The sequence below is a fragment of the Engystomops pustulosus genome, chromosome 9 (assembly GCF_040894005.1).
Source record: "Engystomops pustulosus chromosome 9, aEngPut4.maternal, whole genome shotgun sequence".
NCBI lineage: Eukaryota > Metazoa > Chordata > Amphibia > Anura > Leptodactylidae > Engystomops > Engystomops pustulosus.
The window spans coordinates 99,777,636-99,793,431 of NC_092419.1; the positions used below are offsets into that span (position 1 = coordinate 99,777,636).

At 43.9% G+C, this 15,796-nt stretch overlaps 1 protein-coding gene across 2 annotated transcripts in view; it reads right to left on the reverse strand.

Moving 5' to 3' along the window:
• Positions 1-14,428, reverse strand: part of ZER1 (zyg-11 related cell cycle regulator) — a 32,972-nt gene extending 18,544 nt beyond the window's left edge. The window contains exons 1-2 of one of the 2 annotated variants that reach the window (XM_072124613.1): positions 14,249-14,428; positions 13-182 (exon numbers count right to left, since the gene is read on the reverse strand). In XM_072124613.1, the coding sequence (XP_071980714.1) occupies positions 13-170 (158 nt within the window). In that variant the 5' untranslated portion in view covers positions 171-182; positions 14,249-14,428. Of the gene's footprint in view, positions 1-12; positions 273-14,243 lie in introns of both variants that reach the window. The other variant, XM_072124612.1, reaches the window with a different exon arrangement.
• Between the last annotated feature and the right edge of the window lie 1,368 nt (positions 14,429-15,796).

Here is a 15,796-nt window from a genome sequence, read left to right on the forward strand (position 1 = left end):
ACAGTCACTTACTCGTTCACTAGTCGGTCGCAGATCTCGCTGGGCAGGAAGATATCGGGATGTAGGCGGAGGATCTCATTGTCTAAGAGGTAGCAGAGGGTCCCCTTTAGGTTGCGGAGGCAGAAGTCAGTGCAGATGGTCATGAGAGATTCGGGGCTATCTGTCGCCATCTTGGTTTGTCTCTGTAAGAGGGAACTAGCTGGATAAAGTGGGCACCAGGAAGATGATGCCCTCCTCCGAGGTTAGCTCTTCTGGGACATTGAAGTACAGCTCTGCAGGAGGGAAAAAAAAAAAGAACCAATGGTAGTGACCGCTATGGCGTCTTTATGCTATAACATGGGTATAAGATATAGGACATCTTATGTGTATGGGGAAGGGGTCCTATTCTCCCCTATGGCAGATGTCAAAGAATCAAAGGATCCAATATGAAATTCAATATGGACGATTCTTGTGCTTTTTCGGACTCTTATCAGCATGTCCGATCCTGACCGGTGATATTATCAGATATCAGCATGTCCAATCCTGACCAGAGATATTATCAGATACCAGCATGTCCGATCCTGACCAGAGATATTATCAGATATCAGCATGTCCAGTCCTGAGCAGAGATATTATCAGATATCAGCATGTCCGATCCTGACCAGAGATATTATCAGATATCAGCATGTCCGATCCTGAGCAGAGATATTATCAGATATCAGCATGTCCGATCCTGAGCAGAGATATTATCAGATATCAGCATGTCCGATCCTGACCGGAGATATTATCAGATATCAGCATGTCCGATCCTGAGCAGAGATATTATAAGATATCAGCATGTCCGATCCTGACCGGATATATTATCAGATATCGGCATGTCCGATCCTGAGCAGAGATATTATAAGATATCAGCATGTCCGATCCTGACCGGAGATATTATCAGATATCAGCATGTCCGATCCTGAGCAGAGATATTATCAGATATCGGCATGTCCGATCCTGACCAGAGATATTATCCGATATCGGCATGTCCGATCCTGACCAGAGATATTATCAGATATCAGCATGTCCGATCCTGAGCAGAGATATTATCAGATATCAGCATGTCCAGTCCTGAGCAGAGATATTATCAGATATCAGCATGTCCGATCCTGACCAGAGATATTATCAGATATCAGCATGTCCGATCCTGAGCAGAGATATTATCAGATATCAGCATGTCCGATCCTGAGCAGAGATATTATCAGATATCAGCATGTCCGATCCTGACCGGAGATATTATCAGATATCAGCATGTCCGATCCTGAGCAGAGATATTATAAGATATCAGCATGTCCGATCCTGACCGGATATATTATCAGATATCGGCATGTCCGATCCTGAGCAGAGATATTATAAGATATCAGCATGTCCGATCCTGACCGGAGATATTATCAGATATCAGCATGTCCGATCCTGAGCAGAGATATTATCAGATATCGGCATGTCCGATCCTGACCAGAGATATTATCCGATATCGGCATGTCCGATCCTGACCAGAGATATTATCAGATATCAGCATGTCCGATCCTGAGCAGAGATATTATCAGATATCAGCATGTCCGATCCTGAGCAGAGATATTATAAGATATCAGCATGTCCGATCCTGACCGGAGATATTATCAGATATCGGCATGTCCGATCCTGACCAGAGATATTATCAGATATCAGCATGTCCGATCCTGACCAGAGATATTATCAGATATCAGCATGTCCAATCCTGACCTGAGATATTATCAGATATCAGCATGTCCAATCCTGAGCAGAGATATTATCAGATATCAGCATGTCCGATCCTGAGCAGAGATATTATCAGATATCAGCATGTCCTATCCTGACCGGTGATATTATCAGATATCGGCATGTCCGATCCTGAGCAGAGATATTATCAGATATCAGCATGTCCTATCCTGACCGGTGATATTATCAGATATCGGCATGTCCGATCCTGAGCAGAGATATTATCAGATATCAGCATGTCCGATCCTGACCGGAGATATTATCAGATATCAGCATGTCCGATCCTGAGCAGAGATATTATAAGATATCAGCATGTCCGATCCTGACCGGATATATTATCAGATATCGGCATGTCCGATCCTGACCAGAGATATTATCAGATATCAGCATGTCCGATCCTGAGCAGAGATATTATCAGATATCAGCATGTCCGATCCTGACCTGAGATATTATCAGATATCAGCATGTCCGATCCTGAGCAGAGATATTATAAGATATCAGCATGTCCGATCCTGACCGGATATATTATCAGATATCGGCATGTCCGATCCTGACCAGAGATATTATCAGATATCAGCATGTCCGATCCTGAGCAGAGATATTATCAGATATCAGCATGTCCAATCCTGACCTGAGATATTATCAGATATCAGCATGTCCAATCCTGAGCAGAGATATTATCAGATATCAGCATGTCCGATCCTGACCGGAGATATTATCAGATATCAGCATGTCCGATCCTGAGCAGAGATATTATAAGATATCAGCATGTCCGATCCTGACCGGAGATATTATCAGATATCAGCATGTCCGATCCTGACCGGTGATATTATCAGATATCGGCATGTCCGATCCTGACCAGAGATATTATCAGATATCAGCATGTCCGATCCTGAGCAGAGATATTATCAGATATCAGCATGTCCGATCCTGACCAGAGATATTATCAGATATCAGCATGTCCGATCCTGAGCAGAGATATTATAAGATATCAGCATGTCCGATCCTGAGCAGAGATATTATCAGATATCAGCATGTCCGATCCTGACCGGTGATATTATCAGATATCGGCATGTCCGATCCTGACCAGAGATATTATCCGATATCGGCATGTCCGATCCTGACAAGAGATATTATCAGATATCAGCATGTCCGATCCTGAGCAGAGATATTATAAGATATCAGCATGTCCGATCCTGACCGGATATATTATCAGATATCAGCATGTCCGATCCTGAGCAGAGATATTATCAGATATCAGCATGTCCGATCCTGACCGGAGATATTATCAGATATCAGCATGTCCGATCCTGAGCAGAGATATTATAAGATATCAGCATGTCCGATCCTGACCGGATATATTATCAGATATCAGCATGTCCGATCCTGAGCAGAGATATTATCAGATATCAGCATGTCCGATCCTGACCGGAGATATTATCAGATATCAGCATGTCCGATCCTGAGCAGAGATATTATAAGATATCAGCATGTCCGATCCTGACCGGATATATTATCAGATATCGGCATGTCCGATCCTGACCGGAGATATTATCAGATATCAGCATGTCCGATCCTGAGCAGAGATATTATCAGATATCAGCATGTCCGATCCTGACCTGAGATATTATCAGATATCAGCATGTCCGATCCTGAGCAGAGATATTATAAGATATCAGCATGTCCGATCCTGACCGGATATATTATCAGATATCGGCATGTCCGATCCTGACCAGAGATATTATCAGATATCAGCATGTCCGATCCTGAGCAGAGATATTATCAGATATCAGCATGTCCAATCCTGACCTGAGATATTATCAGATATCAGCATGTCCAATCCTGAGCAGAGATATTATCAGATATCAGCATGTCCGATCCTGACCAGAGATATTATCAGATATCAGCATGTCCGATCCTGAGCAGAGATATTATAAGATATCAGCATGTCCGATCCTGACCGGATATATTATCAGATATCAGCATGTCCGATCCTGAGCAGAGATATTATCAGATATCAGCATGTCCGATCCTGACCGGAGATATTATCAGATATCAGCATGTCCGATCCTGAGCAGAGATATTATAAGATATCAGCATGTCCGATCCTGACCGGATATATTATCAGATATCGGCATGTCCGATCCTGACCAGAGATATTATCAGATATCAGCATGTCCGATCCTGAGCAGAGATATTATCAGATATCAGCATGTCAGATCCTGACCTGAGATATTATCAGATATCAGCATGTCCGATCCTGAGCAGAGATATTATAAGATATCAGCATGTCCGATCCTGACCGGATATATTATCAGATATCGGCATGTCCGATCCTGACCAGAGATATTATCAGATATCAGCATGTCCGATCCTGAGCAGAGATATTATCAGATATCAGCATGTCCAATCCTGACCTGAGATATTATCAGATATCAGCATGTCCAATCCTGAGCAGAGATATTATCAGATATCAGCATGTCCGATCCTGACCGGAGATATTATCAGATATCAGCATGTCCGATCCTGAGCAGAGATATTATAAGATATCAGCATGTCCGATCCTGACCGGAGATATTATCAGATATCAGCATGTCCGATCCTGACCGGTGATATTATCAGATATCGGCATGTCCGATCCTGACCAGAGATATTATCAGATATCGGCATGTCCGATCCTGACCAGAGATATTATCAGATATCAGCATGTCCGATCCTGAGCAGAGATATTATCAGATATCAGCATGTCCGATCCTGACCAGAGATATTATCAGATATCAGCATGTCCGATCCTGACCGGAGATATTATCAGATATCAGCATGTCCGATCCTGACCTGAGATATTATCAGATATCAGCATGTCCGATCCTGAGCAGAGATATTATCGGATATCGGCATGTCCGATTCTGAGCAGAGATATTATCAGATATCAGCATGTCCGATCCTGAGCAGAGATATTATCAGATATCAGCATGTCCGATCCTGAGCAGAGATATTATCAGATATCGGCATGTCTGATCCTGAACAGAGATATTATCAGATATCAGCATGTCCGATCCTGACCAGAGATATTATCAGATATCAGCATGTCCGATCCTGAGCAGAGATATTATCAGATATCAGCATGTCCGATCCTGAGCAGAGATATTATCAGATATCAGCATGTCCGATCCTGAGCAGAGATATTATCAGATATCAGCATGTCCGATCCTGACCTGAGATATTATCAGATATCAGCATGTCCGATCCTGAGCAGAGATATTATCAGATATCAGCATGTCCGATCCTGACCGGAGATATTATCAGATATCCGCATGTCCGATCCTGACCAGAGATATTATCAGATATCAGCATGTCCGATCCTGAGCAGAGATATTATCAGATATCAGCATGTCCGATCCTGACCGGTGATATTATCAGATATCGGCATGTCCGATCCTGACCAGAGATATTATCCGATATCGGCATGTCCGATCCTGACCAGAGATATTATCAGATATCAGCATGTCCGATCCTGAGCAGAGATATTATAAGATATCAGCATGTCCGATCCTGACCGGATATATTATCAGATATCAGCATGTCCGATCCTGAGCAGAGATATTATCAGATATCAGCATGTCCGATCCTGAGCAGAGATATTATAAGATATCAGCATGTCCGATCCTGACCGGATATATTATCAGATATCGGCATGTCCGATCCTGACCAGAGATATTATCAGATATCAGCATGTCCGATCCTGAGCAGAGATATTATCAGATATCAGCATGTCCGATCCTGACCTGAGATATTATCAGATATCAGCATGTCCGATCCTGAGCAGAGATATTATAAGATATCAGCATGTCCGATCCTGACCGGATATATTATCAGATATCAGCATGTCCGATCCTGAGCAGAGATATTATCAGATATCAGCATGTCCAATCCTGACCAGAGATATTATCAGATATCAGCATGTCCAATCCTGACCGGTGATATTATCAGATATCGGCATGTCCGATCCTGACCAGAGATATTATCAGATATCGGCATGTCCGATCCTGACCTGAGATATTATCAGATATCAGCATGTCCGATCCTGACCAGAGATATTATCAGATATCAGCATGTCCGATCCTGACCAGAGATATTATCGGATATCGGCATGTCCGATCCTGAGCAGAGATATTATCAGATATCAGCATGTCCGATCCCGACCAGAGATATTATCAGATATCAGCATGTCCGATCCTGAGCAGAGATATTATCAGATATCAGCATGTCTGATCCTGACCAGAGATATTATCAGATATCAGCATGTCCGATCCTGACCGGAGATATTATCAGATATCAGCATGTCCGATCCTGACCTGAGATATTATCAGATATCAGCATGTCCGATCCTGAGCAGAGATATTATCGGATATCGGCATGTCCGATTCTGAGCAGAGATATTATCAGATATCAGCATGTCCGATCCTGAGCAGAGATATTATCAGATATCAGCATGTCCGATCCTGAGCAGAGATATTATCAGATATCGGCATGTCTGATCCTGAACAGAGATATTATCAGATATCAGCATGTCCGATCCTGACCAGAGATATTATCAGATATCAGCATGTCCGATCCTGAGCAGAGATATTATCAGATATCAGCATGTCCGATCCTGAGCAGAGATATTATCAGATATCAGCATGTCCGATCCTGAGCAGAGATATTATCAGATATCAGCATGTCCGATCCTGACCTGAGATATTATCAGATATCAGCATGTCCGATCCTGAGCAGAGATATTATCAGATATCAGCATGTCCGATCCTGACCGGAGATATTATCAGATATCAGCATGTCCGATCCTGAGCAGAGATATTATAAGATATCAGCATGTCCGATCCTGACCGGATATATTATCAGATATCAGCATGTCCGATCCTGAGCAGAGATATTATCAGATATCAGCATGTCCAATCCTGACCAGAGATATTATCAGATATCAGCATGTCCAATCCTGACCGGTGATATTATCAGATATCGGCATGTCCGATCCTGACCAGAGATATTATCAGATATCGGCATGTCCGATCCTGACCTGAGATATTATCAGATATCAGCATGTCCGATCCTGACCAGAGATATTATCAGATATCAGCATGTCCGATCCTGACCAGAGATATTATCGGATATCGGCATGTCCGATCCTGAGCAGAGATATTATCAGATATCAGCATGTCCGATCCCGACCAGAGATATTATCAGATATCAGCATGTCCGATCCTGAGCAGAGATATTATCAGATATCAGCATGTCCGATCCTGACCAGAGATATTATCAGATATCAGCATGTCCGATCCTGACCGGAGATATTATCAGATATCAGCATGTCCGATCCTGACCTGAGATATTATCAGATATCAGCATGTCCGATCCTGAGCAGAGATATTATCGGATATCGGCATGTCCGATTCTGAGCAGAGATATTATCAGATATCAGCATGTCCGATCCTGAGCAGAGATATTATCAGATATCAGCATGTCCGATCCTGAGCAGAGATATTATCAGATATCGGCATGTCTGATCCTGAACAGAGATATTATCAGATATCAGCATGTCCGATCCTGACCAGAGATATTATCAGATATCAGCATGTCCGATCCTGAGCAGAGATATTATCAGATATCAGCATGTCCGATCCTGAGCAGAGATATTATCAGATATCAGCATGTCCGATCCTGACCAGAGATATTATCAGATATCAGCATGTCCGATCCTGAGCAGAGATATTATCAGATATCAGCATGTCCGATCCTGAGCAGAGATATTATCAGATATCAGCATGTCCGATCCTGAGCAGAGATATTATCAGATATCGGCATGTCTGATCCTGAACAGAGATATTATCAGATATCAGCATGTCCGATCCTGACCAGAGATATTATCAGATATCAGCATGTCCGATCCTGAGCAGAGATATTATCAGATATCAGCATGTCCGATCCTGAGCAGAGATATTATCAGATATCAGCATGTCCGATCCTGACCAGAGATATTATCAGATATCAGCATGTCCGATCCTGAGCAGAGATATTATCAGATATCAGCATGTCCGATCCTGAGCAGAGATATTATCAGATATCGGCATGTCCGATCCTGACCAGAGATATTATCAGATATCAGCATGTCCAATCCTGACCTGAGATATTATCAGATATCAGCATGTCCGATCCTGACCGGAGATATTATCAGATATCAGCATGTCCGATCCTGAGCAGAGATATTATCAGATATCAGCATGTCCGATCCTGACCGGATATATTATCAGATATCAGCATGTCCGATCCTGAGCAGAGATATTATCAGATATCAGCATGTCCGATCCTGACCTGAGATATTATCAGATATCAGCATGTCCGATCCTGAGCAGAGATATTATCAGATATCAGCATGTCCGATCCTGACCGGAGATATTATCAGATATCCGCATGTCCGATCCTGACCAGAGATATTATCAGATATCAGCATGTCCGATCCTGAGCAGAGATATTATCAGATATCAGCATGTACGATCCTGACCGGTGATATTATCAGATATCGGCATGTCCGATCCTGACCAGAGATATTATCCGATATCGGCATGTCCGATCCTGACCAGAGATATTATCAGATATCAGCATGTCCGATCCTGAGCAGAGATATTATAAGATATCAGCATGTCCGATCCTGACCGGATATATTATCAGATATCAGCATGTCCGATCCTGAGCAGAGATATTATCAGATATCAGCATGTCCGATCCTGAGCAGAGATATTATAAGATATCAGCATGTCCGATCCTGACCGGATATATTATCAGATATCGGCATGTCCGATCCTGACCAGAGATATTATCAGATATCAGCATGTCCGATCCTGAGCAGAGATATTATCAGATATCAGCATGTCCGATCCTGACCTGAGATATTATCAGATATCAGCATGTCCGATCCTGAGCAGAGATATTATAAGATATCAGCATGTCCGATCCTGACCGGATATATTATCAGATATCAGCATGTCCGATCCTGAGCAGAGATATTATCAGATATCAGCATGTCCAATCCTGACCAGAGATATTATCAGATATCAGCATGTCCAATCCTGACCGGTGATATTATCAGATATCGGCATGTCCGATCCTGACCAGAGATATTATCAGATATCGGCATGTCCGATCCTGACCTGAGATATTATCAGATATCAGCATGTCCGATCCTGACCAGAGATATTATCAGATATCAGCATGTCCGATCCTGACCAGAGATATTATCGGATATCGGCATGTCCGATCCTGAGCAGAGATATTATCAGATATCAGCATGTCCGATCCCGACCAGAGATATTATCAGATATCAGCATGTCCGATCCTGAGCAGAGATATTATCAGATATCAGCATGTCCGATCCTGACCTGAGATATTATCAGATATCAGCATGTCCGATCCTGAGCAGAGATATTATAAGATATCAGCATGTCCGATCCTGACCGGATATATTATCAGATATCGGCATGTTCGATCCTGACCAGAGATATTATCAGATATCAGCATGTCCGATCCTGACCAGAGATATTATCAGATATCAGCATGTCCGATCCTGACCTGAGATATTATCAGATATCAGCATGTCCGATCCTGACCTGAGATATTATCAGATATCAGCATGTCCGATCCTGAGCAGAGATATTATAAGATATCAGCATGTCCGATCCTGACCGGATATATTATCAGATATCAGCATGTCCGATCCTGAGCAGAGATATTATCAGATATCAGCATGTCCAATCCTGACCTGAGATATTATCAGATATCAGCATGTCCAATCCTGACCTGAGATATTATCAGATATCAGCATGTCCAATCCTGAGCAGAGATATTATCAGATATCAGCATGTCCGATCCTGACCGGAGATATTATCAGATATCAGCATGTCCGATCCTGAGCAGAGATATTATAAGATATCAGCATGTCCGATCCTGACCGGAGATATTATCAGATATCAGCATGTCCGATCCTGACCGGTGATATTATCAGATATCGGCATGTCCGATCCTGACCAGAGATATTATCAGATATCGGCATGTCCGATCCTGACCTGAGATATTATCAGATATCAGCATGTCCGATCCTGACCAGAGATATTATCAGATATCAGCATGTCCGATCCTGAGCAGAGATATTATCGGATATCGGCATGTCCGATCCTGAGCAGAGATATTATCAGATATCAGCATGTCCGATCCTGACCTGAGATATTATCAGATATCAGCATGTCCGATCCTGAGCAGAGATATTATCAGATATCGGCATGTCCGATCCTGAACAGAGATATTATCAGATATCAGCATGTCCGATCCTGACCGGAGATATTATCAGATATCAGCATGTCCGATCCTGAGCAGAGATATTATCAGATATCAGCATGTCCGATCCTGACCAGAGATATTATCAGATATCAGCATGTCCGATCCTGAGCAGAGATATTATCAGATATCAGCATGTCCGATCCTGAGCAGAGATATTATCAGATATCAGCATGTCCGATCCTGACCGGTGATATTATCAGATATCAGCATGTCCGATCCTGACCGGATATATTATCAGATATCAGCATGTCCGATCCTGAGCAGAGATATTATCAGATATCAGCATGTCCGATCCTGACCAGAGATATTATCAGATATCAGCATGTCCGATCCTGACCGGAGATATTATCAGATATCAGCATGTCCGATCCTGACCGGATATATTATCAGATATCAGCATGTCCGATCCTGAGCAGAGATATTATCAGATATCAGCATGTCCGATCCTGAGCAGAGATATTATCAGATATCAGCATGTCCAATCCTGACCTGAGATATTATCAGATATCAGCATGTCCGATCCTGAGCAGAGATATTATCAGATATCAGCATGTCCGATCCTGAGCAGAGATATTATCAGATATCAGCATGTCCGATCCTGACCTGAGATATTATCAGATATCAGCATGTCCGATCCTGAACAGAGATATTATCAGATATCAGCATGTCCGATCCTGACCGGAGATATTATCAGATATCGGCATGTCCGATCCTGACCTGAGATATTATCAGATATCAGCATGTCCGATCCTGACCAGAGATATTATCAGATATCAGCATGTCCGATCCTGAGCAGAGATATTATCGGATATCGGCATGTCCGATCCTGAGCAGAGATATTATCAGATATCAGCATGTCCGATCCTGACCGGAGATATTATCAGATATCAGCATGTCCGATCCTGACCAGAGATATTATCAGATATCAGCATGTCCGATCCTGACCAGAGATATTATCAGATATCAGCATGTCCGATCCCGACCAGAGATATTATCCGATAACAGAACATCCGATTCTGTGTTCTCAAGCCAGATGAGTCGATGCCAGAGGAGTCTGCCTGCAAATTGTGCATGTCCGTGGCAGAACAAGGCGCAAGAGCTGGTGGCCGTTCCTGGAGTGACAACTAACAGATCACAAAGCTCTAACACCTGATACTCTTGGTGTAATGGGAATATTTTTCTATAGAGGTCACCTCTGTAAACATTGGGGGTCTGACACATGGCACCTCCTCAGAGTTCATAGGAGATCCCACAATGCAACGGACAAATAAAAAGTGAACACAGACTCCACAAATCAGATGCTCCACAGTTGGACTGTAAGCTCCTGTGTCTAAGGGGCATCTCCTCACTATAACACTGGCTATGCAATTATACCGCAATAAAGATTCCTAATTCGGGGAGGTTATTTAGGAAGCGCTTACTGGGGGCGGCCTCTATTATCTCCTCGCTGAGTCACTGGTACAATATGATCCCGCTCTGGATTATGTCAGCTATGTGGGGCAGATGCCCAGGACCAGAGCAATTGTTCAGAGATCACCAGGAAGCAGGGGGACGACCTAACCTCACAGTCCAGTCTACTAGGGGTTAAATAAGGGGACTGTATTACAAGCAATCACGTAATGATGAAAGTGGAAGGGACCCTGATTTTCTTGATCCATAACCTGGATAATTCCCTATTCCAGAAGTTATTTTACACTGACTACACTGTACATGAAAATTGTGATATATGAACCGGATCATAGGGGATGGGACCGTCTGATATAAAGAAATGGCGCCGGTTATCACATGACCTGCAGTCCATGCCCGGGAGACTTTCCTGCATGACGTTCTCGTGTTGTAGGGGATTACAGAACAGACAAAACCGAGGAGCCTCGGGGGATTTTGAGAGACAGAACCAGAATTTCCTAACAATAAGAAAGTGAAGGGTTAATAGACTGTACACCAATCCCGGTACACTATGGGGGGGGGGGGGGAGCGAGTGGTGACCCACAGAACACGGGTCCAGCAGCATCAGCTCAAGCAGGGTGTATGCTTGACCCACTGCTCCATTCATGAGGGGTAAAGACCCCCATTATCCTGATCGATCAGTGATCGACCCCTCATTGATCAACAGGACAGAACTTTGGACAGCCCTTTTACTTGCCAATACAGGACTGTACAGCTGTTGGGGAACTACAACTCCCATCATGCCCAGAGTCACAGATCCCAGCAGCTGAGGGGGACAATGCTGCGAGTGTCCAGTCTATTATCCGAGGAATGAGAAGAATGTAAATGATCCAATTATAGAAATTGTCTTAAATTCTTAGGATATCTGCATCTGGTAAAGCTGGGTGACAACAATAGGGCCCTCTTTACAGCTCCCCGGGGGTCTCTTAATCCGTTCAAAACATGTCGACATTCTGACCTTTCAGGCGGTCAGGAAAGTTGGATGACACTTTTGGATGAAACTACCATCATGTCTTACTGGTTCTTTACATATGGTTATATGAAGAGGCGGAATGCATCCCTGCTGAGCCATGCTTACTGCTCAGGAACCTAGGAAAGCTGGGTGACAACCACTGAGAATGCAGAAGCTACACAAACATTGTCCGTCACTCCGATTTCTCAGTCTCCTGAATGGCAAATCCACCTCATTATAAGAGAATGCATCAATACCCCTCAGGGGATGTTTGCCATTCAGACATCTAGGAAAGTTAGGTGGACCCCTTGCAAGATCTCTAATGGCTGTACTGGAGACCTGATTTCCCCACCACCAACTTACATGTTGGATTCATTCCTGTACATCTAGTCAAACTAACTATTCAGGATTTTGGGAAAGCTGGGTGTCAACCTCTAATGTGGCTAAATACTTTGATGGTAACTCAGCTTTTCCAGACTCCTGAGTGACAAAACCAGGGCTGAGTGAAATAAAATATTGTTAATAAATCCCTTCCTATAAGAATGAATACAACTTGATCAGAGGTCATTATCCAGCTTTCCCACACTCCTGAAAGATCAATCAGTCTAGATATCCAGTGAATCAATAATGCCTCATCACATCTGTTGGTGAATCTGCCATTCCTACATCTGGAAAAGATGAGTGAGACGTTCTAAGGCACCTAAAATGTTTGACAATTGGCAGTCACCCAACTTCCCAACACTCCTGAATGAACAGTTCATCTCCTTGTTCAGTGAGAACAATAGGTGATATATTTATACATCTGTAAGATGTGCCCCACCACTCAGGAACACAGAAAAGTTGAGTGAGGACCTTAACAGTCACTAAAATGGTGAGAAAATTCAGTGTCACCCAGTTTTCCTACACACCTGAATGAAAAATAATTCTCCTTTTCAAGCAAGAACAGTGGGAGATATATTCATATACCCCTACGACGTTCCTTACCACTCAGGAACCCAGGAAAGTTGGGTGATAACCTTCAAGGTCATTGAAGTGATCAATCACATCTGTAGGTGAATCTACCATTCTGTTACCTGGGAAAGATGAGTGCCAAGTTCTGAGGTAGCTGAACTGTTGGACAAATTGAATGTCACCCAACTTTCCTACACCCCTGAATGACTAATACGCCTTATTCAGTGAAGATAATGGGTAATATTTATACATCTATAAGATGTGTTCTGCCACTCAGGAGTCCAGGAAAGTTGGGTGACAATCCTAGAGGTCGCTGCAATAATGGGGAATTTGGATGTCACTGAGCTTTCCTACACTCCTGAATGACCAATCCACCTACTTATCCAGTGACAACAATGGGAGATGCATTTATATGTCTGCAAAATGACCTGACATTCAGGAACATGGGAAAGCTGAGTGACAACATTGAACTAACATTGAACTGGTAGCCATCCAGCTTTCCGAGACCTCTGAATAAACAATCTCCTTATTTCTCCAGTGATATAAGATTGGGGGATGATCTGACTATCAGTGCCCTGGGAGAGCTGGGTGACAGGTAGTCATGGTAGTGGCCATATTGGTGGTCCGCCAATTCCTGTACACTATAAACCCCCCATGTCGCATCCTGGCCATATGTTAGTCAGGTATCGCCCCAGCACTAGCCCGGCTGCCTGCGGTTATAATACCGCACCGGAGGACGCGTTCTCACCTTACAGTAAGGTGCGCCGCAGCTTCCGGTCCCCCTGCACCGAGGGCTCCCCCGCCGCGGCTGCAGTCACCCCCGGGGCTCGGTGCTCCCGCAGCACTCCGTCCTCACAGCCGATCCTCCTCCTCCTCCTGCTCACAGGGCATCCTCCGGGCTCCGCTGTCAACAAATTCTGACGTCACTTCCGCTCTGCCCCCATAGCAACCGGACCGCTTGTGTCACTTCAATCACTGCCACGGAAACTTGAAACCCAGCACTTAGGTTCCGCCTATAGACTCCCATCTATGGGTCAACTTACCAGTACATGAAAAGCAAAGCTGGAACTGAGGGTCAGGGGTCACACAGAAAATCACAAACTATGGGGGGAGTCAAATTAATAGAATAGAGGAGGACCACTTCACAAGGTCTTCCCTCCATACCTTCCATAGAGTTGTATGTAGCCACAGAACATATACATGGGTCATAACCAGGGTGGACAGCATTGCATCACTGGTGGGAGTCAAAAGCACTGGATACAACAGGGATGGGAGTCAAATATACAGGAGGATTCAATCACAGATGTAGCAAGCTGTCTGAAAGTCAAAATATTCTTAGTTTCCCATGATAACCAATCACAGCTCCCCTTTAAAATATTCATGAGCACTGGTAAAATGAAAGCTGAGCTGTAATTTGGTTGCCATGGGCAACTAAGAATATTCTGACTTTCAGACAGCTTGATAAATCTGCCCCACAGTGATGTCGCAGTACAGGAATAATGCACTCAGTGATGTCACAGGACAACGATAAAACACACAATGATGTGAGAGTACAGTGATTTACACAGTGATGTTGCAGTGCAGTGATGATACGCACAATGATGTGTAACATCCCCAACTGGGGCCTAGCCTTTTCTTGTGGGCCTGGAGGAAGCCAGGGGCCCAGAATACCGGAGTGGCTGGCTATTGCGGCCTAGGGCACACTGTTGTCAAGGTGCAGACCTACAGCCTGGCAGGTCTCCAGCAGGTGGTGTTTCTCCCTGGGGCAACCCCTGAGTGTCTTCAAGATAAGTCCAGGGATCAGAAGGCGGCAACAATTTACAGTTCTTTATTGAACCTCAAACAACAGGCAATGGCCAAACATGATTAACATCAGATTCTGGTTACGGTCATGGAGAGTGGTCCGCAGGAATAGTGCACCAGCCTGGAGATGCAGGCTGGGATAGTTGAGGTGCAGCTGTGTCCAAATTGTAGAAGCTGAAGCTCTGGGCTAGAGTCTCCTGACTCAGTTCCTGGGATTAGTATCCGTGGCAGCACTGAAGGTGTGCTGCACACTCTGGCTCTCTCTTCACTTGGACTGAACACTGAGACCATGTGCTCTCACTGGGGAGGGGTTTGGTACTCCAGCTAATTATACAGCCACATCATACACATTATAACATTATACACACAGTGATGTCACAGTACAGAGATAATACACACAGTGATGTCACAGTACAGGAATAATACACACAGTGATGTCACAGTACAGGGATAATACACACAGTCATGTCACAGTACAGGGGATAATACACATAATGA